This window comes from Spodoptera frugiperda, chromosome 30, assembly GCF_023101765.2.
Source record: "Spodoptera frugiperda isolate SF20-4 chromosome 30, AGI-APGP_CSIRO_Sfru_2.0, whole genome shotgun sequence".
Classification (NCBI taxonomy): domain Eukaryota; kingdom Metazoa; phylum Arthropoda; class Insecta; order Lepidoptera; family Noctuidae; genus Spodoptera; species Spodoptera frugiperda.
Window position 1 is genome coordinate 8215474 of NC_064241.1, and position 24650 is coordinate 8240123.

General features: G+C 36.7%; 2 protein-coding genes across 12 annotated transcripts in view; both read left to right on the top strand.

The window, feature by feature from the left end:
• The window catches only part of LOC118269589 (homeobox protein abdominal-B), a 111579-nt gene extending 97397 nt beyond the window's left edge, over nt 1-14182 (top strand). For 5 of the 11 annotated variants that reach the window (XM_050706815.1, XM_050706820.1, XM_035584763.2 and 2 more), the window contains 2 exons: nt 7113-7721; nt 11894-14182. In XM_050706815.1, coding sequence (XP_050562772.1) covers nt 7113-7721; nt 11894-12288 — 1004 coding nt within the window. In that variant the 3' untranslated portion in view covers nt 12289-14182. Of the gene's footprint in view, nt 1-2133; nt 2181-7112; nt 7722-11893 lie in introns of all 11 variants that reach the window. The other 6 variants (XM_035584764.2, XM_050706819.1, XM_035584765.2 and 3 more) reach the window with 2 other exon arrangements.
• LOC126912804 (uncharacterized) overlaps nt 1-24650 on the top strand; it is a 381241-nt gene that overhangs the window by 228665 nt on the left and 127926 nt on the right. The window lies entirely within an intron of this gene.

The following is a 24650-nucleotide window of genomic DNA, read 5'->3' on the forward strand; positions in this document are numbered from 1 at the left end:
AATGAATCGGCCGTTTACTCTCGAGTCGTAAACCCAGGGATATGATCCAGTCAGTTTTCGCACCATTAACCGCTCGGACCTCCACCTACACCCTCGCGATCCTGTTATTGTAAATATGGCGACATAGATACAAATGATAGCCGTCTAACAACCTTCTGAAGCGTATCAACTATGCATGTTAAATGATCATAAAATTAGGATTCGCAATAAAATTATAACTTTTCGCATTTTTATGTACCTTCTATTATAAAGACATAAATAAGTCTTGTACGTATCTATCATCGGAAACGTTTTGTCGGTCTTATTGAGATCGTAGCCGACGACAGTTTTATGATAAAACGCCACAGCATAAACAGTTCTGTATCGTGGGCCTGACCAACCAACCGTGGGAGAGACATTCCGATAACATATACTTGTGGTACAGATAACGTGAACTGACAGCTTGTAATACGCGCCCAAACTCGTCCTGACACTTTGACTATTGAAATTCTCTACCCACCACTATAGAAAGACCTCTAAACTCACATCCGGGCACCATACATCCTGCTGCGTAGCACGGCGACGCGAGGGGAGAGCGAGCTCAAGCTAAGTTGGGAAAATTACACCCCGTTTGGCCAGCCGGCGGCCTATGTTTCGGGATTGAGTCGTAAATGTCAAGTCGAGTGCCCTCCGCCATAGTTCTGCTGCTCTATTTACTCGTACTTAATGAAAAAAGTAAAAAAAAGTCTTGGTTAACTAAACCCTCGGCCGGATTACGCGCGCCGAAGTTTAGTCAGGGACGGAATGAGTATAAACTTAGATGAGTATCAAGCAAGTTTCGGCGCAGATGGGTCTCAAGTTTTCCAATTAGTATCGGACTTACCACTAATCTCTTGTAGTTATTTTATGTATTTCATACGAGTGAATGTCAAACAGCTGCGGGAATTAATTACATCTATAAAGTTATCTGTAAATACACTTTTAGATATCAAATAACTTGTTGCGTCAGCCAATATTGGTAATCATAAAATGTATTATGTACTATTCATCCATATACAAAACCAAAAACACTTTCGTTAGTAAACTGCTGTCTATCACTCGTCATCGTCTTCCTAATTGTTAGGTAACACAAAACATTTACGACTCCCACACGTATACGACGTAATTGTTGGCTAAAAAAGGCTTGTAAACATGATTTTTTTCGCTCATAAACATAGGGTAGCACCCCCAAACGAATATCAGAAAAAATAACCGTGGCATTCGGCGCAAATCACCTATTTTATGTAAACTTCGTGACTTACCGCCGTATCGAATGACTTAGAAAGGATTTATTTATATTCACTGGCTTCGAATGGAGCTAGGAAATAAAATTGTAACCGTGGAAGTTGTCAATGGGATGTTTGTGGGTGGAGGAGCGCTTGCCTTAAAAATAAACTGAGTAATGTCGGCAGCGGGTGTGCACTGCGCGACGATGATTTAATGCGCAGTTCCACGCGCGCTCATTAGACACGTCGTAATGAAACCTCCTGATACAAACTTTCTACGTAATTGGCCCTTATGTCGCATATAAATTTTCTCAAGCGTCAGTGTGTAGTGACCGTGAAAATGACTGACATCCTCTCCGTTTTATCTTTCTTATGCGGATCTTGTATTTGTAGGTAATATACCTATAGGTAAAGACTTAAGCCGTAAGTCGAATTAACGTCGCCTTTGATACAAAATTCGATAAAATATGGCCATTTTATTTTCAAATAATCGCCCCACCTGACTAAATATCGCCCATTCACGAAATAACAAAGTAAAAAAGTTTTTTTCGAAAACAAAAAACTTTCTATAACGACTTCTTCAGTTACATACCGCCTCCTCTCACGGCATAGAGCAGTTACGCTTGCAACAATAAAACTATACAATCTCATAAATGTCTACATATGTCATTAATAATGGTTTTGGTTGTAGGTCTCGAAGTAATTAACGAATTAATTAACAAACGCCGCATAGTGTTATCCAATAAACGTTTTACAATTTACTGATTGGATACACCGGAGCCCCGTTTAGTGTGTAGTTACGTACTTGTATACAATGAATTTGTATAATTTATAATACTGTTGGTATATATAATATACAACTTTTATATGTTTTATACTTTGTTCGCAGGTTACCGTGTCCTTTTACGCAAACGTCGCTAGCGAGTTTACGACAAGGTGAATATTGTATTTGAATTTTTTATTTTTTAAATTGTTATGTATATTTGCGGATTATACCCCGCGCATCGTTGATATTTAACGGACTATAGCTTAGGATTAACACACGGCTTGAGTAAAGCTTCTTTAGTTACAGGTATATTTTAATACATGCAATTTATTATGGCTACAAAGTTTATTGAAGTATTATGAATGAATCCGATTTGAGTAAGATGACTGAATAATTTACATATAAATAGCCATCGCACCTGAAATAATTTCAATACTAAAACTGATTGAGAAAAATCAATAGATGTTTTCCGCTAGCTATTAAAATAGCAATGCATATTTTTCAACTAACGTTTTATAGCGATTGTAAAATGATTGATTTACATGCTACGCTATTTTCTTTATGTTATTATGACGTCATTTTACGATACTTAGGTACAAGGAAAATAAAGCCATGCAAAACCTATTTGATAAAGGTTGGTTCACATTTTGGAAATTATGAACTATCTTACAGTTGAAAGATAAAAGTAGATATAGCTTAGGCCACCTTCTAAGGTATCATTGTTCTTTAACATACTAGATCTTGTGTCCATAGCTTGAGTTATTACCACTTATACTGACATAAGGTATCAGATATTAGGTGAGCACACTTTTCTTGTACTGAATTGTCTATTTCAAGTAATTTTCCTATATATAACAATGTTATAAAGTTCATAGGACATCTTGTATCATTACTTAATGGGTACTGGTTAAAGTAACAAGTTTAATTCTTCAAGTCACTTAGAAAATCGCATTTACATCAAGATTTACATTCAATTACAATGCACAGTAATTGAATGATAACCTTTGTAACTTTGTAAAAATAATTAAGTTTTATGATACTGTAATTACATAGTAGAGCAATCTGATTTGATTATGTAATTAACTTGTTAATCGAACAGTCACTGTTATTTAAGTAGGTAAATGGTTCTTTTACAATTTTCCACTCAATTATAATGAATTTACTTACTATAGTTGTGTATATATATCTAACTGTAAATAAGAAGAAAATATTCGAAAGCATAACAAGATTCCTTTTACCGGTCAGAGTTTTAACAAGGCAAAATTTAATGTTTAATTTGCTGAACGGTACAGCTCCAGGTTACTCGTCAATTTACAGTTTGCGTTCAGAGAAAGTCGAGAGCAGACGAGTTTTTCAATTGGGACAAGCATTAAAGCCTTCTTTACAATCTATTTTATGCCTTGGCGATGGGAACGCGAAGTCGAACCGTTATCTGAGCCGATATCATGCAGACTTGTTCTTGTTGACTTGCCTCAATATATTGTGTACTATACGACGTTGCCGATACTGAAAATTAGTAACGCAACATAAACGTATCAAGAATGTCAGGATCCAATAGTGTTATAGGTACCAATTTTGTTCATGGTATAAATATCGATGTAATATAATATATCGGCTAATAGAATTTAGGTTTGTGGGCGTAATAAATCTATACTGAGAAAATATTACTAAAGGTACCTAGAAGTATGCCTATAGGTAATGATGATGAATTTATGCAACACTTGATAAAAGCCCGCAGTTTTATAAATAAACGTTAATAATTATCTGACGCTCGGATAATTAATTTTCCTCGTATTGCCAATGTCATTTCATCAGTAAACAAAATTGTTGTGAATAAAACATTTAAGGCCAAGTTTGATTACGAGTTACCGGCAAAGATTTATAGTAATTGCTAGATTCTATAAACCTGAGCTTAAAGCGATAAATTATGTTTATAATGAATACAGTCGCTGTATTAATGAGTTTGCCACCGTGTTTCCGATAACCATTGTTGCTACGTTTATGGTGTAAAAACGTTGCGAGCCTAACCTACAAAATTCCGAACATTATTTATACATAGCCCCAATCTAGTTTGCGCAACTCCCGCACACATGTGCCGAGATAAGAAAGCGTACTTTTATTTACGTGCTCGATGTATGGCCGACCATTGGCCTGAAGAGTTTCCTAACGTAAATATTTATAGACGGGCTCGGCGTAAGCGCACACTTGTTCCTATGTTTGTTTCTGTCATTCAACGCGAGACTCGACTGTTTGTGCTCGCCTGCTACTGCACCAAGATAATGTTACTTTCGTTTCTTCCTACATAAAGCTCCTCTATGTTGTAAAACATATCTGTGTTTGTCTACGTTACGCCGGTTTTACTTTTATTTGCGTAAATATGAGCGTCTCTGGTATGCAGAGCGTTCTCACATACACAATCTAGTTAAATATCTACGCAGTTGGATATTTTAATACGTCATGTTGAGTTATGTGGGTATGAATAACTTGGTGAGTATTTACTGTACCTAATGCCTACATGCTAATGTATGGTTAGAGGTGTTTTACCAGGTACACGTACATACATAAATCATCGCTAGAAATAGAGATATATGAATTCTTTTCAAGGTGACTATTGTGTCATGTTATTACTGACATTACACAATGTAAATACACCAAACAGGGATCATAGAGGTGCACCTCTGCACTTATAAATCTCTTTTGTGTTGAAATTTTTACATTTCAAAGCACACATAATCCTTGTTATTAGTTTTGTTGACACGTCCACAAAGTGTCGCGAATTTATCGTTTTGGCTTTCATTGTACAGTACCTATTGTAATTACTCGTACGCTAAGTGTGGGAAATTAATGTTTGGCGGTACGGTAACCTTTGGTGCAACAGAAAGCGAGAAGCGATACCAACAAACTAATTCAAGTCATTTAATAATGTGATCTGATAATCTGATCGCAATGTTTACTTGAATGATAAAAAGATTACTAAAATGCAGATTAACATTTGTATGTTAATAAAAGTTGCACCTGCATTTATAAATAAGGTATTTTTAAAATAAGAGAAGGTAATTCAAAAGAGAAAATTATTAAAAATAAGTATCAAATAAAACCAAACTACGTATAAGAAATTTCTGTATTCAGTAATTTCGTATACAATAATTTTGTTTTAATGATTAATTACTGTATTCAGTAATCTCTATTTAATCTCTATGCACTTTATCATAAAATCGCTAATCGCTTAGACTAGTAACGCAGTCCACTGCCTTATTATTTTGACAATTCGGTTGTATTAGCGAGCCGTGTTGTTCGGTAAGTGAACAAGAGCCGACATAACTTCAATATATGTATGTTTTAGCTTTGTTCGCCTGATATATTTTATTGCCGTGTCTTGTGTAAACATTATACATGTGTAAAATATTGCTTGAATTTATTGGTTGTTACGGCTTTGTTCAAGGGGTGGCTTAGGGGGTGTGGCGAATTATACCATCTACATGCTCCTTAGACGTTTCACGACAATTAATTCCTGTTCCTTTTTTATAGAACACCCTATTTGTTCAATACTAGCAACAATTGGGAACTATAACAATTGAGAAAAACATGTTAAGTCAATTAGTAAAATCAAGTTTTTAATTAATTAATTAATCAAGTTTTAGATAAAGTTTCTGTCTTAACATTATGTGGAAATGATTGCAGGTAACCACTACTAAATACCAGTAGCAACCATTAATCTATCTAGACAGATACTGTATTCATAAAACCACTTATTTTCACAGTCACTGAACTAGCTGAATATAAGGCATTAGTCCGCGGCCTTGCCATTGACAATAGTAATAAAATAAAATTATATAATTTAATCTAGTAGGTGCCTAACATTATTTGTGGTGAAATTAACAGACGATAAAATTAAGTTTATACTCACAATAAAATGTGAGTGAGTTGCCGTCATAAAGTCTCGCGTTTTTTATTGGTGGCAAGTCGACGATGGTCGAGTGATGCTTGCAGTTTGGTTAAACGGCAGTTTATGGCTATTTTGCCTCCATTAATCGCTTTACTACGCACCCGCGCCTCGGCTCTTGACAACCCTTTGAGATACTACGATACAACTGGCCGCACGCAATCAACTTGTACTGTTGAGGTAGTAAAGTAGTAGATAGTAATGTTTTATATAATTTAAGGGACAAAGTTTTATATTTTAGTAACAAATAAAAAAAATATTTTATTAAGTTAGCATAAAAACCAAACCAAACTTTAGTAAAAATATTTTTTATCCATTTGCGTATTTTTTCTCAGTTATAGCAAATTGCATAGAAGAAAATATACTTCCAATATTGTAAATCCGGGAAAAAACGTGAGGGCATAAAACTGGGCGCCTCGCCAGCCCGCCCGCCTACGGGCTTGCTACGCGTAGCGTTCTGTGAGGAGACGTGGATTAGTTCCGCTGCCCGCCGCCGGATGGCGGGTGCGGCGTGCGCGCGTGTGTGCGCCGTCACACTGGCACACGCCGCCGCCACTCCGCGCTCGACCGCGCTGCTGAACGCGCGCCTCGCGTATACCCCGCCGCACCGATCGCACAAACACGATACGTTCGCGACAACAACCTACCAATACGTCCACTCAAATAAATAAGAAAACTGTTGCGTCACTCACAAACTTTATCCTGCGAATACAAAAACTTTTTTTCTGCTTAAGAAAATTGATGTGTGAATTGTTTACAATAAACTTTACCGCAAAAATAATAGAGACTGTTACATACTTCTTCTAAATGGACTAAAATATTTTAGAGGTTACGAGAGCTTATCATATCAGTGACTGTTCGATGCACTCTCGAAATAGTTTTTAAAACTTTCATCCAAGCTGAAAGTTATAGTTTTTTGGACAGTTTACGTTGCGGTGAGTCCCGTCCGGCCGGCTAGCTAAATCGGGATCGCGTTTTGATTTTCATGTGCTGCTCCTGTGTGTGGGACGCGTGTGTGCGCGGTGCGATGTGCCCGCGACGCGCGTGAACTGCCTGTGACTCTCCCGATCCCCCGTGGCTTGCCCGGCCGCCACCCTGTACCCTGACAACCATGTCGGGGGCCTCGGCGCGCCCTGCGATGCGGCGGCCGCGTCGCCAGCGCCCCCATCCGGCCACTCCGCCGGGCCGGCCTGGTGGACCATGATGAACGGGGTCGGCGGCGCGCTCTACGAGGAGCCGCACGCGTCGCCACCCGGCGGCAGCCCGCCGGCCGCCCCAGCTGCTGCTCCGCCGTCCGCCTCCAGCGCCTCGCCTGCCTCCGTGGGCTCCAACCCACCGCAGCCTCCGCTGCACATCCCAGCCAAGCGCTACGAGCCAGAGCCAGGTGTTATCCGCCACGCGCAACAGCCCTGGGGCTACCCGCCTGATGCACCTGGCTCCTTTGAGCACCAGTATCCAGCTGGACCTACCTACTACAATCTACCCGTTGAGAGGGAACGTAAATCTACGTTGCCTTTCTGGCCAGCGAGTAGCGGCGAGTACAAGCCGTACGCTGATGGTGGCTGCCACCAGGGCTTCTCACAGCCTTGCTGGAACTACCCATACGGAGCTCCACGCGGTGACCAGCCCTTACCCTACGTCGGTGGCGAAGAGCGCAGGACGGCAGTCTCCGAGGCATCCAGCTTCTCCCACGACGCGTATGGGCTACGAAACTACGCGCCAGAATCGGTGTCCAGCGCACCCTACCCGCCTCCAGGTTCCTTGCCCGGTCAGTAACATCATATTACTCATGCATGTATATTTACGTTTGCCACCAACCCAGAGCTCACGTTTTTTGACGTCCGGTCGCAGCATCGCTGTTTGTAATCTTTGAAACTTATCGGTGCCTCGAGACTAGAACCAAACATAGTTCAGCAAAACATTTATCGGAATTTATAAACAAATACTAATATAAGTTCGATATATACCTACTAAAACGTGAGCTGTTGGGTTTGTAGCTGTCTTTTACTGTACTTTTAAGTTTGAAGTTTATAATAATGTACGAGAAGCTGAAACTGATAAGTTGATTTGTAAATAATTTATTATGAGTTTGTCAACCTTGACCCGCGGTTGCGGTCCGCTGGTCGCTAGAGGGCGTTGCGCGGGGCGCACACAGCGAGCGGGGCCAAGCATGTGTGCGGCTGGCACGCACACAGGGACAGCACCGCGCTCCGTTGTGGGGGTGTCTCATATGAAGCGTGCACACTAGCACTCGCAGCGTCTGATGCCGCATTCTTTCCTCTAATCGAACACAGCTGATTGGCACGACTGCACGATACTTTGTACTCGTACAATTTTTTGTATAAGTTATAATGAATGTGTGATGTATGTTTTGTTCGTTTGGTAACTTCATGTATTTTGTAAAAATGCACTGGATCTTTGTATGTTTTGATTTTCATGTATTTAATTTTTGATATGTTTTCCATCATATGATAATTGTCGTTGTATTGGTCTATTTATGACTTAGAGTCGATTCCACGTTTTCCCCATCATATATGTTCTACGTTACCAACAGGTCAAAAGTAAAGTAATCCTTAAGCAACAGGTAAGTTTGTAAATAAATGTTTAGGTCTAAATGCCATTTCGTGAACTAAAATGTCGAAAACGTCAATAGCTGGAGAAACAAACATTGGGTCAGCGTGCACCGCCACAACAGAATCTCTTAGAACTCCCTCAGAATGCTACTGAACGCCCAAACCAAAACATTTTCCCACAGACCACCATAAATTTGATGAATGAACGAAACACGTGCTACAAATGTTTAAAAATGAACCGTAAGCACCTTTTTATAGGCAATGTAAAACGGCGCTATACAACCGACAATAAATTAAAGTTTACGTAAAATAAAGCGCCAATAAAAATGTATAACTAATAAATAAACACGATACCTGAGCGTTAAGACAATAAACCGATCTTTGAGTAGTGGCAATAAACCAAATATTGCTACAATAAACACATTACAGGTTGATGAGACGATAAAAAACTAGGAGGCTACTGCGACCGGCCGCCCGGCCGATGCATACTAGCATCGCTCGTAGATACATATCACTTTTATGAATCGTAAAACCACGTCCACGTCACATACATGCAATAATACTGGTTCCTTCCCCAAATCGCGCTAGTAAGTAGTAATTACTAAACTACAAGCGCCATGTAAATATGAGAGCAATAAAAAGGCTCCATTCATAAACGCTCGCCACTAGTTCGCTTTCGATCGCCGCCTAACCATAAAGATGGGTTTATCGCGCCTCTGTTACGGCAGAGGTGTAACTTGACATAATTTTGCGTAAAACGCGCATATAATGGGCCATTAAAAGGAAACAATTGTTGAAAAAGTTATACGAGTGTTCACGTCACTTTATGATTGTGTGTTTACGGCCCACCTGAGGTTGACATTGACTTTGATTTGTGCATTTACGGCTTAGTAAACGGTTTGTAGAATGGCTCCGTTAGTGAGACTGCCTCGGAATGTTCCGCTTTCTTACTACATACACATCGATGCCTTCATCGATCTTTAATCATAACACCACACGGTTTTCACTTATTATCAACTTGAGCTTGATTTTACATTTTTAATAAACAAATACAGAAACAAAATCGTAGAAATTCATTTGTGGTCTCACGGTATACGTCAAAGGAAACATCTTAACTCAGAAATTCCTTTCAATCATACGTTTGCTCGGGTGTTCGTTCACAAAACAGAATCCTTTGGATAGTGCCATTTTGGACTCTATTCCATCGGAATAACGGAGGGTTTCCGTAGCGAATTGGCAAAGCGATGTTGGTATACGAAATAGACAAAGCCCGCGGTCGGGTAGGTAAACTTTTATGGGCGAAGAGAACCCGCACTTTTATAGCTCCTGATCGCTACCTATTCCCTCATAATTGACAACTCCACTTGTCATTATGTTCTCTTTAAACAATTGCCGTTTGTTCCAAGGAATAAGAAACCCGACTAGAAGGCTTTTTACGCCCACTTGCTTATAATTTTACTTTGGACTGCGATGCATGTGGTCTATCCATATTGTTTAATGTGTTGTCTTGGTTATTTTGAAGTTGTTATTGAGTAATTTGAAGTGTAAGCAGTATTGTGGAGGGAGAGAACAGATTTATTTTAAGTTTGCTTATTAGAGGCTCGGTAGCTTTCATTTCTTAGTACAAAAAGTTATTTTCGTCTGAAGTTTGCATAAATATTTTTTTTTCGAAATAATTATTTACTAGTAACGAATTTATTCTGGAATCAGACATCACATGGACTAGTTTTAGCTTTCATAAACCCAATTAACAGTTGCTTTATCAAGTCCAATACATTCAGAATCTTCCCGTTTATTACGATACGATTTATACTTTATTTAATCAAGTCCATATAAAAGTTAAAACCACAACATATTTTCCCTCTTTTTTGTGAGTAGTAAATACATAAATAATATCTATGAACTTACTTTGATAAAGAATATACTTATTTGAATTCAATTAAAATTATACATATTCTAAAACTGTATGGTAATCGATTTTCGATTGCTTGGAAAGTATAGAGTATATTCTATCCAAAGTTAAAGATTGAGTTAACATTAAACGGTTTCGATAATCTGCTTAGCATAATTCGTCTTACCGCATCAAGTTGGCAACGTCAGTACAATACAGATTGACACATTAGACGCATTTCATCAATATTCAAAGAGCCGTTTCAAAGAAATAAATCAAGATGGTAAACGGGACCCGATTGTCGTAGGGCAGTTATGAATAATGTGATTGTTTCTAGTAAAAATACATTTGAATTGTGTAAGAATTCATAAATATTGGATTTCAAATCATAACTCTGAACATTGGCAAACAATGAACTACATTTCCTAATCCCATTTTAATTCAAACTCTGACCACAATAAATCATAAAACCATATCAATCCCAGTCACCCACAATTTCAAAATACAAAAGTGAAATATTGGAAAAACAATATTTTTCAATTTAAAATATTTTGCAATACAAGTGTCAATAGCAATGTTTATAAATCTCAAACGAATTCGATAACACGGAATTGGTCCGACAATATCAGAGATTATTTCAACACGAACCTATGTTTTTCTATTACCTTACACATGCTACCGGCTTATACAAGATGTAATTTTCTGAGATTACAGCTTACGTCAATATGAAATATAAAATCGGTTCACAACTAACATTTCAAGTAAAGCAAAGTTAATTTGTATGCCTTTCTAAAGTAAATTGGTATCTAGAGGCTTGAAAGCTCGAGCATGATTGAGACAACCGCTCGTGTCGTGTGTGGGATAATACGACCGTTCTGTTCATTTCGAGATACGGACTTGTCTTACGACACTCGGTCACACTCATCCGCTAGACAATGAGGCATCTATTTCGCAATGTTCCTACGTGTACCATTTTGAATAATAGGAAATGGTGCAGTGTGTTGCACGCATCGAATATCGAGAAGGTCGCGGATCGCATACAAAGTTTATTGCGGGTGATCTCATCAAAAGGACCGGTCACATAAATCGCGGTGTGTGTTAACTTCTAACGCGCCGTACCGGCCCACAATTGTTTCTATGAACACGGCATGGAAATAGCTAGTTAAAAGCGAAACGTGCAGCCGGTGCAGTTTGTAATGCATTCGGCCCGAGACAATTAACGAATAGCAGGCCGAATAAGAATGACTGGTTTCGAGAGCGTAATTACGATCCTGTTGTTGCAAAAATTAAGTTATTTCCTACGTTAGCAAAGGAAGCAGATGGAATAAATGATTTATGTGCATTTTTTTTTTACTGACTGCAGTCGTGCCAATAGATGATTGTGTATTTGATACCATTAGATTTGATTAGATACCAGTGTTAACCCTAATTTTGTCTCCTCTCTTTCTAAGTATAACATGTTTTTTGTTTGTGCAGGTTCCCTGTCGATGTCGGTGGGCGTGGGTGTCGGCTGCGGGTCCTCAAATCCGCTGGATTGGACCGGCCAAGTCACTGTGCGCAAAAAACGCAAACCCTACTCCAAGTTCCAAACCCTCGAACTAGAGAAAGAGTTCCTCTTTAACGCTTACGTTTCGAAGCAAAAGAGATGGGAATTGGCGCGAAATCTGAACCTGACAGAGAGGCAGGTGAAAATATGGTTCCAGAACAGACGAATGAAGAACAAGAAGAACTCGCAGCGGCAGGCGGCGCAGGCGGCGCAGAACAACAACAACAACTCGAACGCGAACAACCACAACCACCACGGCGGGCACCACCACGCGCCGCACCACGTGGCGCTGCACCACGCGCCGCCGCCCAAACACCATCAGTGACCCGTGCCCTTCTCTGGGACTTACCCCCTTCACCACGGTATAGCTAGCTAAACAGTCGGGAAGGAAGAGTTCCATTGGACTAGTGTGTGGAATGTGGTCGTACTTAAGTTTCCAGCAGGACTATGCTCAGGTTCGTTACCCGATGGACTAGACGTTCGTTCGCTATGCCGTGTCGTACGTAAAGTGGACGCTTCGGTGCCGTGCGCGCCTCAGTCCCAGAGAATCTCGCACTAAGATAATACTGTGTTGTCGATTTGTGTATAGTATTAATTACGAAATTATGTTCTGTAATTTTAACGAGACTAAGTATATACATGAGTAGATAACGATTCCTGATATTAATAATGTCTAGTAATAGCGCTGATTATGTATTTGAAATTTATTTAAGTACGAATTACGAAATATTAAAGACGTCACCGATGAATTATAGTTTCTAGATAGTTTATTGAAAGAAATTTTGTAAAATATTTTGTGAGACTGCTTATTGTTGTATTCGTATCGCTGTTCGAAGGGTGGAGTAGTCTTTAATCAGTTAACTTTTATTTTCGTTACCAAATTGTTAAACGACTCGGGTTGCTTTGGTGGCAGTTATAGATATATGTTCGCTCGCGACCTGTTCACTACCCTCACCGACTAACAGACGCAGCAGCTTGCTACGTACTACGTACCTATCACTACCATCGACGCATCGCATATCTATACATAAGCAAATATAGAAATCGCATTATGATCAAATATTTATTACTGTTTAATTTCTTATCTCATAATTCGTAAATTTTGTTATTTAAATTATGGATTTCTGACAAAGCTTTAACTCGGTTCCAGTAGAATTATACATTAAGTTACTGTTATGACTTTTTTAAATATTGAAGTTGATGTTATAATCAATTAATTAGGTGATATGGGCAAGTGCATTAATATTGTCCCCTATTGATCATTGTACTGTTCGCTTTAGCCTGTCTATTACTATTTTTATTTTTGTTTTAGTTAAATATTTTATTATTTATTTATACACGAGTGTAATTACAATCTATCGTAAACGTATCTTGCTCTACATCGAACGAATCCAGTACACTAGGTACTATTTATTTGAAATTATTTGGATTTTATCATCTAGTAGTCGAAGTGAAATCATCCCAGTCTTAGAATATCATCTTTGTACTATTTAGCTACCTATTTTATATCTATGTACCTAATAAATGTTTTATTGTAAACTTAGTAGTTTACTCCTCGGATCTAATTCATTGAATCTGTATTGTCCCGTAATGATATAGTGAATTAAAATTAGGTGTTTTTGTACAAAATGGCGACCTCGTCTAGGTGACCGAATTTCTATGTAAATGAGAAGCGAGGCATCTAATGAACCTTCGCTGAAACTTAGACGAATGGAAGACTAATTTAAGCAAATGTGAAGTTTCCATTGTATGGTACCTACATATACATGAATATGGATCCTAATTTTTCCATCAAGTTTATCTGAAAAGCAATCAATACACGAACGCTCAATCTTACTCAGTGATTCAAAACGTACGTTGGTTATCAATTCGGCAAAGTACTTAGTACCACGGTTTAATTAGTCATTCGAGCGGCCTCAATCCACAATAGCAATTTGCTTTTCAGATAAAACACAAGAGAACAGCTTGACTGTGTATTATTCAACGATTTCAGTAGATACTATGATTAGAACCCTACTTACCTAAACTATATAATTGTAATAATTAAAGGTCTCGTAATTATTATTGTACAGTTAAATTAATGTAGTTAATCACGCCAGAAAATGTGAGGTTTCGTTAAGTATAATGTATAATTAAACATGAATGTGCTCTCCACAGTTTTATGACGAATTTAGAAGAGAATGTATGAAAGGGGAAAAAATTAAATACTTCGTCGTGTCTCGGTTATTTTTTCTTTTGTAACCCTCTTGAGTTTCCTTATTACTTTGATGAAGTTGGGCGAGGCAACGAGTGCTTATAAGTTTATGTGTCAACTCATAAGAATTAATGATTTATGAAATCATCATGTGTATGCATAGATGTTAAACAGAAGCCGTATCATAAAAGCTGGTCATAATGTAGCCGATTTCAAAATCGATTAGCATGATACACGATTCGCATATCAATTCAATCGAATTGGTAGCTTCACTCGGCTGAATCAACACTACGAAGATTTGCCAAGATCGAGACAGAATACGTAACCATTGTATAATTCCATGTCACCTTACATTTATAAATGAAGATTTTAGAAGGAGTTCAGTAATTACTTTTGTTTTATTTTGCCTTTTTCTTTACATTATTCTGAATTGATTTCAAGAAATACGCAACTATTTTAGTCCTTTTCAATTTGATGAAGGCTGTATCGATCCCGAGGTTGCACGTGTTGAGCACGTCTAGGCAATGAAGCCACGTGTATCTAAGCATTGTTTCAGTTTACCTACTTAACTGGAAATAGGTACAAGTAGGGGACAGACTGGTACTTTAAAGAGCTCAAGGCTTGAAGGACTTAATTAGATAAGTACCTTTATTAAATAAGAATAAGACTACAAAATTAGAGTCGTGCTAGGTAAAGAGGTAAGTAAACCTTCGTAGTCATTTAGGTAATGCCAACTATATTTTCAACTTTATACTCTACTATTAGAAATACTTACTGTTTACTTAAAACATTTTGTTTATTGAAATCCACCTCCATTACGTTTTTGGTTCGTCACGAAAATGCTCGCCTAGTTAAGATGTACGCAATGGATTAACAACAAGATAGATTGTCGTTTTAGGTCCCTACCTAAGTAAAGCATGACAAGCAGACGCTGTGTGATGATAGCCTTTTATAATACTTATAACTACAAGTACATTTTTTTAAAATATAGTCCAGCTTTATGAATGACTAGAAAAAAATAAGAATTTCAATTTTAAAAAACGATTTCTCACTGCCCTGAATTATCTTTTCTTTATTCAAATAACAGAATTTGTAGTGTTAATAGGTCCAAATTGTACACAAGCTAGCTGTCATTGAAGCAGTATATTCATAAATGTCTTAACTAGTACGGTAGGTAGAGGCAAACAGGCACTAAGATAGATAACATCTCACGACATGTGCGGAGGGAAAGTTTACACAGGCACGCCATACATTGCGTAGATTCTTCGCTGCCACCATTCTAACATCGTGACAAAAATGTCAATGGAATAGAGGAAAAGTTTTATTACGATTACGAATAAGAAATAGATCTGATATTCTAGATTAGGTAATGCATATGTGAAGTTAGTAAAGGTATTGGTAACCAGAAAAGGTGAGTACCATTTAGAAATCGGTGAAAGGAAAGTTCTATGGTGATTTTAATAATTTTGGACAAATAGTCAAGGATCTTATATCCTAGAAATAAGATGCTAAATAAAATAAACGTAGTATCACTTTTTTAATTTCCAATAGGTCCAATAGCACCTTTCCATTCTTTATCAGTTATGTTATGAGTTTCGTGTAATATGGGGTGAATCTTATTGTCACAGACTTTTTTTTTAAGGGGAGACAATCATCCAATGGCTTTTCCCGCCTTGGATGAGGCAAGAGGGAATGTCAGACTCTTACTGACTAAAAACCACCTCGTTCCTACTCCTGCTAGTGCCGGAACCCGCTAGGTAGTCCGCAGCTCCAGGGTTGCCACAGACACACTTCTATGCCTTCTGCTATTTTCATACTGCAGAATCTGTAAATATTTTAGATTTACCTAATGGACATGGCACTATTTATAGAGGAAGAAAATGAATTACTGAAACTGTAGGTAAGGCATTGTGGATAGCTTATTTAAGCAAGTAGGTAATTACATAAAGTATTACAAAAATGTACGTATTTCAATTGGCGGTTTAAAACGATATGATATCTGGTATTTAACCTAATTGGTATTAGCATAGATAGGTACCTAAGTCACTTGCGTGTATAGCAATACTTAAATAAAAATTGATAAAATTCCACATCCTGTCGGTTTAAAACTAGAAAGCGTTTCATTTACATTAATTCCACATATTAAATTCGATCGAAAATCATAAATAGAGAACCCTTGTTTTTCGACCCAACAGTGTAAATAGACAATGTTTTATCAAATGATTTTCAGTTCTATGATTTACTGCATAGAATTGATATTGTTTTGTTTTACAAACATGGCTTGTAGCGCCCTCTCAGAACCACTGAACTGAGATGACAAACATGTCGTTTTCCTGAATAAATGAATATTTTATGTTGTTGTAGGCATCAACACACAGAAGCAACTGTTATCCAACAAAAAATGGCGGCTAGATAAAAATATTATATCATTTTTGTCGAATAGAAATTAGTTTCTTTAATAAGGAACAGCAGCAAAGTTAAAACAACGCCATCTATCGGTGTTGAGTTAGCAAAGTTTTTAGAGTGAAGTAAAAGATTCCTTCTACAATTACTATTTTTAATAAAACATAAGGTATTCATTTGTAAGATCATTTCTGATTTATAAATTCTAAATTACTCATTTTTTATAAGTCAGTTAAGATTAATTATTTATAATTATGAATTTGTCATGTGTTACATACCAGTTATTTGGTAGTAATCAATAAACGCTTTTATTTATACTCAAATAAAAATCAATTTTCATTGAAAAAATGTTGGCTAAACACAGTCCCCACCAGCATTCCACTCTAAGGGCTTATTACAATGCTAAATGGATCGTTTAATCGCAAAAAGGTAGTTGATAATTAATGGCAAATACCTATTCATAAAGCTTACTTTGTATTTAAGTAATAAAATCAAGTATCTATTCATTAAGTAGTGGATATAAGTAGGTAGATAATTGGTAAATTAAGTGTCGGCATTATAGCTATTATCTTACAATGTTGCAAAGTAATCTGAGGCCTACAATTAAATGTAGGTATTTATTGATGACTAACGTTTACACGTAGTTTTGCTTGCGTGAATTAGCCTTTATTTTGACGGGGGAATATCTTCGAATGATCTCTCCCGCCTTGAAAGCGACGAGACGGAGAGTCAATCTCTTACTCAAAACCAAGTTTCTACTCCTGCTTCGAGCTGAAGCCCTGGTAACCCGTAAGATCGTATGACCTACTTATGTCCTTCTATGTCCGTCCCATATGCTAAACTATACTAACATGTAGATGTAGTAAAAAAGTAAAAGTAGAAGTACTTGCTCGTTCTTCTCCATTTGAAGATACGTTTTGTAACGAGCACTAGCTTCACTGACAGACAGACTGACGGATAATTCAATTTGACGTTTCAAAAGTGCCTAATGAGGGATTAATTAAAATAAATGTTTTGACTTTGACTTTAGGCTTGAGTATATGGCCAATTTAAATATTAATATACTGGTGATTGGTAAAGCGTAAAGAGGTAACAAACAAATAAATAAACAAATTTATTTTACATTTAATAAGTAGATACGAATTAATTGGGATGATGATCATAGGTACTTGTAAAAGTTAGACGCACATTATTCAAGTAAAATATTATACATATTACTAAGTAGTAATATATAGAATATTAATAGTTTGTATCTACAAATTAATGTTGATTTACATTTTGACTGAAAAAAAAGATAGAGTAGGAGCGGGTGGTTTTTAGTTGCCTTGCTCAAGACGAGAGAAGTTAATGGATTTCCTCCTCAAAAAAATTACCTACCCTAGGTGATTTCTTTTTCATTTCATTGGAAATCAATGCAATGAATCTTCCTATGTAAAGAACATAACAACAGAACACAATTACGTATCTTCATATTTCCGAAGAAGTTAGAGATAATAGGAACAACACGCTGTATGAATCATAATTACATATCGTATTGCTTACGTAAAAGCAATACATAGGTAAGTGCATATGTATGCATGTATGAATATGATCTTACTCAATACAAACCTGAGTGACAAGCGTAGTAATTATAACCTGAGCTCTCATGGTTTTGCGGTTTGTTCGTAAGTAGGTAATTAGATTGTTGCAACGAAATATGGTGTAATATATAGAGCATGATTCAAGTAAATATTAAGAATAAAGTCAAAATTAATAAGACTGATGGAATTTATTTTAAGTATACATTATTTGAACACTTCTTTTTACTTCGTTAAAATAATTTACACTTAAAAATGTAAACGTTCTCAACGAAGATTTGAATTGATACCCTTATAAATTGTGTGTTCCAGAGATAATCGACAAAGTAACCGGAGTGGTATGCACCTACACTGCGCCTGCGGCCCTACCGGTTATAGTGGAACACGCCGCCTCCTCGCCGATTAGCATATAAATGAACCGAACCGAGACAACTTCATATTACACCACCAACGTAACAAGACCTTCCCCCCGCGTCTTTGAACACAACAAAAACAGAAACAAACGAAAATATCACGGCTCAACCACACTGGTCGCATTACAGTTTAAATGTGGAACTCGCTTCCATTGGCCGACGTCAACCCTGCGTCCTCTTGGAGCCCTGTAAATCCGCGCGCACGCACTTCTACGGCGATCATTTTATAAATAAAATATTGACTGTATATTACGCTTTCCAGTTCATTTTTATTTTGTCCTGATATCTCAAGCAGTGATATTATGGCAACATTGTGCCGTTTTACAAAGTAAATATGCGGTTGTAATGAAATCGATGGTTTAGTGTTATTAAAGGTTCGTGTTGTGGGTATGTTAGCTACAAAATTACTTATGCATCGACTTGTTAATATTCAATACTTCTCGTATTATATACCTACATTATTGAACCGAGACTTTTAAGCGCAGTTTTTTGCCCTGACTTGTGTTGTTAAGATTCTCTTTGCTTTTTTGTGACTAAATGGCTGTAAAACGTTGATAGTCTTTACAAGATAAACATAATTTATGATACTAATGGTACACACCTTGTACGTAATTGGGTAGCTAAGTGGGTTGAAGCTAAAAATAAATTGTAAGTATACCGAACTTTGGTTACGTTTTCATAGTTATAAACTCAAAATCGTGAAAGTACTTAGTACTAATGGTAAAAATGTTTTACTCAGTAAATATTCAGGGAATTTTTATAATAACTGCCATGAAAATTTTATAATAGCCATAGTAAATTAATTAACTAAAATAACGGTAGTGCAGGCTGCTAATGGTGAAGAGTCCCTCTGTGACTCGAAACTAGTAGAGCTTTTCTCTGTATATTACGTGAGTAAATCCTTAATTTTAATTAAATCCTGCCTCCAGACCAGACCTATCCAAAAATATTTTCAAGTGATATTCTGAAAAATGTAAAATTTTTTGGCAATTAAAGTTGGAGAGTTTTAAAATTACCTCTACCATAAAAATATTTTCCAATCAATCTTCTATCTGTATACAGATTTGTTGTTAAATACTTTTGTTATTCTTTATATCTATTAACCTAGTAAACAAAACAAACATTTAAACATTTTTTTATAAAAAATATCACAAATGCCTTCAGTTTCTTAACTATTTACTATTTTTTTTTTGTAATCACAAATCATAACAAAAATAACATCTGAAGAACCAGAAGCTGTAAGTACGAGAAATCAGTTGCTACTACAGCAAAAAATAATAAACCCTTTTTCTTAACCACATTTCGGGCTAAGAAAGAATATTTTTCGTACTAAGACTCATTTCATTGCCTTTTTTATGTAAAAATGCGTGCAAATTATAATGAAATGAAACAAGAAATACAGTTACTTGGTAAACTGTAGTGTTGATTGCTTGCTCCGACGGGAACAGGTTAGATTGCTTTACGCATTCTGTTCACTTTAAGAAAATGCGTATATAAATAGATTAAAATAAATTTAACCAAGTTTTCAATTTACCTAAACCCCTGAATAATGCATTAGGTCTAAAATACCAATTTATATTCCTAAATGTAGCTTCAAGATTTCGAAATCAGTGCGTATTTCAATCAATATCCCCACATCAGCGTAATTTCAATTTTATTAGAGCGCTAAAAAAGAAAATTTACACATGTGGGAAATTGGGGCGCTAACCGTTTATCAGATAATGTAATTATGTTCGGGGCGCTTCGGGACACCTCCACTCTGAGTAATTGAGTGAGCCCTCCGTACCTCGCGCCTGCTATTAGGCAAATCGAATCTCGTCCCTCTAAAGCCTCCCTCCCTCGCCTGGATGAATATGTGAACGAGCTTCCTCTTGGCGTCGAACCAAGGATTCAATTTGCGCGAATGTAAATAAAACGCTTGGCTTCAATTTAGTATATAGTATGTTCTATATACAGACACATTTGTGTGGCGCACTTCTCTATATAAATTGTGCTGACAAGTTAACGCTTGTTGAATTTATCACCTAATTAAACATGCAAGTATTTTCACTGCAGTTTAATTTTAATTTAGTGGTAACAATTTAAGACGGTATTTCGTTCTAATTAGAGTACATTTAAATTTATTTCAATTGATAACTGAGCTACCAAGTTAAAAACGTTTAAAATGTTGGCACGTTAAAGTTAAGAATAACGTAGACTGACATTTCTGTATGTTAGGTATACATATTTCGATAATGAAGAATCATTCTCGTACAATGAAGAGATAATGACATGTCTCTTGTCTGTTATATTTAATTCATTTTAACCTCATATGTTGAAGATAAAGTCAAGTTGTGTAATCTAAAGTATGAAATATTTTTCGATGCAACATTTTACATTGAAACTCATGTTAAACAAGACTTTACACGACCTACGTTATAAATGACACCTAAACAAAACAGCGAGCGATATAAATTCAGTGAAAAAGTTATTAAATAAGCGACAACTCTACTAAACATAACCGGCGTTAAGTGCGAGACGTTCACGCACCACCCACACCGGGCGTCATCTGAATGTCTTTACCTAAAAAGTTGCGACCAAACTTTGATCTCAACAAAACTTGATTTCATTCGCGGGTTTATATTCGAGCCGAATGTTTGTTTGTGTTGCGAATAATAAAAGTATTGAGAGTGCAAAAATACACGCCATCTCATTCTGTCGAATAGTTTTGTCCTTTTCTGGCAGGCAGAGCGGTCGGCACGTCCGGGGGCCATAACGTCGTTTGATGTTCTGCTCTCCAATGCTGGTGGAGGCGATATAAGCAAGATGTACGGCTGCGCTCTCGGTGACGCCTATATTTCCTAAACATCTTTCGGTGTTATAATTCCGTTCGACGTAACCTTGTGAGGGCGGTATAACCGTTTGGTTTTCGATTTAAATTTTTTTCGTAGCGTTGTTTAGTTTCTCGTAGCGTGTCTACGAAATAGTGTAGGTCGTGTAGCGAGCCTCGTGGAGCCGTTTAAGTGCTGTTAGGTGAGTATCGCTTGTGCAGTGTTATTATTATTACTTAGATAGCCGCTAAATTGATGGTCATGGCGACCGTGTGTGGTAAGCGTGGGATTTTGCTACGGGAATATTAAGTGGGTGGAAAATGACAGGCACATTTCAATGACATTTTTGTAGTTTAGTGTTTGGATAAACTTAGCGATATAGCGTATGAAGTACATAACATATTATTAATCATTGTACGATTAGATATCGGTTGTAGATAGAACTGAATTCTCTTTTCAACAAGACAATGTTAATGTGTGTTTTTCAATGTTGCAAAATAAAGCTACACGCTAGATTATTGAAGCGTGTCAAATTAACGTTTTTCATGCGTTATCATTGGCAAATCTTTACCAGTTTTTGCAGTATTATACCGGGTGTTCTATTACATTAGCAATAACTTACTTAGGTTTATATTCCTTAAGACAGTTGATGATAACATTATACCACAGTAATATATGACTTTATTATTGGATCATTTCATAGACGTATAGACTCAAATACTGCAGATTTTTTTCGCAAAATATTTCATTTTGTGGTATACAATATAATTGTTAATGAAAAAAAAATTGCTAGTTTTCCACAAGCCGCATTACAAGGTTACATCTTATAAAAATATGCAACACGGCGGCGGTACGTTACCGAGCGGATACCAATTCTATCAACAACCCATAAACCGCAACCTTTCTTTGTCTCGCCTCTTAATGCTATCGTGTTGTCGAGTGAGATAGAAATCTACAAGTTTAATGGGCCGTTACGCGAGAAAAAATCAGTCCGCATTCGCGAGCGTAGATACGCGAGTGATAGTGGTAAGACGGAAGGCCAGTGGTGGGCTGGTGCATAGTGCAGTGTGACAGATTTTCACGACGACTGAAGCGACAGCAACTGTGGCGCGACTTGTAGCTACGCAGCAACCATCGCCAGACCACGTGAGTGTCACATACCTAGCCTATACTTCTCTCTAGAGCCTCAGCGGCCTCGACGCGTCATCACTCCATGCTTAACATAGTAACACTGAGTTTACCAGCGACCACTGACGACCGGTTCTCAGTTAAGATAACCTCCTTAGTCGTATTTTATGTTTGTACTCGGTTTCCAGTACGTCATTGCATCGCATTATGTCAAGTGTTGTCAATAAAGATTGATAAGGTCGACGAATAGCGTTCAGTCACCTTGCTATTGTATAGATACCTATGTTTTATGACTGTACGAGTCAAGTTTGATAGTTGAATTGACACGATCATACCTATAAACGAAGTGTTTGCACGATAATTGAATTAAATTTCTATTGTTCTTGTGTATGTAGATGTATATAGAGTTTTGTGTTTCAATAACAGTAATAGCCTCGATGTAGATTCCTTTATTTGTAGCTCGTGTGTAGTAGATACTTGCATAATTAGTACTACTAAATTAAGTGCAGGATCACGTCTCTTTATGAATAAAATATATTGTTTATTTATTCATTGGACATATTTTAGCTATTGGTATCTTGGCAATTAATGCGGTGTCGTAGTCTGGAGCTACATTAATATTTACTGAAGTTAAACAACTATGCCTTTATGTAAATACTCTAAACACGTACCTACATAAATAAATATTTCCATTATTTACCTTTTAGTCACCGTTATGTCTATTTATAGAGATTAAGTAAATAAGCAAAGTGGAAAGGAACACAAACCAAAATAAATCAATCATCAAGAAATTATAAAAATACAAGAAATCACATCTGTTTCCCTATTCTCTACATCTACGCATCCATTGAGCAAGGCTTTTGTTACACAAATTTATTCAACAAAGGGTTTGTTTCAAATCACCTTTTCATACAATTTTGACAACTTTCACAAAATTATCATAACAACACATCACTGTAGTCTGTTTGAAAACAATTTCTTGAAACGATTCGAAAGGGTCATTGTCGACCTTTCCTTGTACTGAATGCTTATTTGCATAAAAATGTCATCGAACGCCGCCTGCCTTCCAACTCGATAATAATCTTAAAAGAGTTTCGATAAGATTTTGGAACTTACACATTTCTTCCAATGAACGATCAATACTGTACATTTAAGACCAAAACTTGTACAGTTTATATATATATTTATATACACGCCGTTTCCATGAAAAAATATGTCAATGTACCGCTATGAGATTGTACAGAAACATTCCAAAGTGATTTTAGTATACCTCATAATTAATTTGAGAAGAAATTTTAGTTACCATATATATTATACATTACTGTATATGTATATATTTTTCCTCTTGACTGTACTTCAGTATCTGGCCAATAAGTTCAATACTTTATGAGTACAGGTGTTAAGAGACGGGCAAAGGAACCAATTAAGGAGCTGGTATAATTATGTGAAGGCGTTGATGGGAAGTATATGGTTTTGAGGCGAGAATTGGAAGTGTTATTTTGTTGAAATCTTTCTATATTTAGGTATATTTGTAATAAGAAGAGCACAATTTTCAATAAAAGGCTTTTCTAATTATATCTCATAATTTTCACATATTTTTATAGAGATGTATAGTAAGTATATAAATTAATTTAAAACTTGATTGTTATGTAGATATATTAAACCCATACTTCTTACCTTTTCATTATATTTATGTATTAGATTTTCTCCACACATAGACCCCATTTAGGTTAAACAAAGGTAGGTAACTATCTACATTAGACGCTGCATAATATCTCAACCAAATTACACCATCAATGATATTACAAAATGAATCAAAGTAATTACGAATAAGTAGTAAACAATGCTTTACTTATCTACTTGGTATATACTAACCGATAATTATTAACTCAACACAATAATTTTCTAATAATTCCTCTACGAATAACTTAAAGAAACTACCCTTATTAGTCAGTAGGCAACTAAATACCGATCAAGTCCAATGTCCATTCTCCATCTGTAAGTAGTTTCACCACATTTGCATAACAAGGGCTGCGATCCCAAGTGGGATCCGAACATTTGCCTTGGAGATGTGGCCGAGTGTCTTGAGAGGACTGGTAGGAATGTGGATGATAGCTTTGGATGGACTTGATGTTATATTTCTTTGAGTAGTAAAAATATAA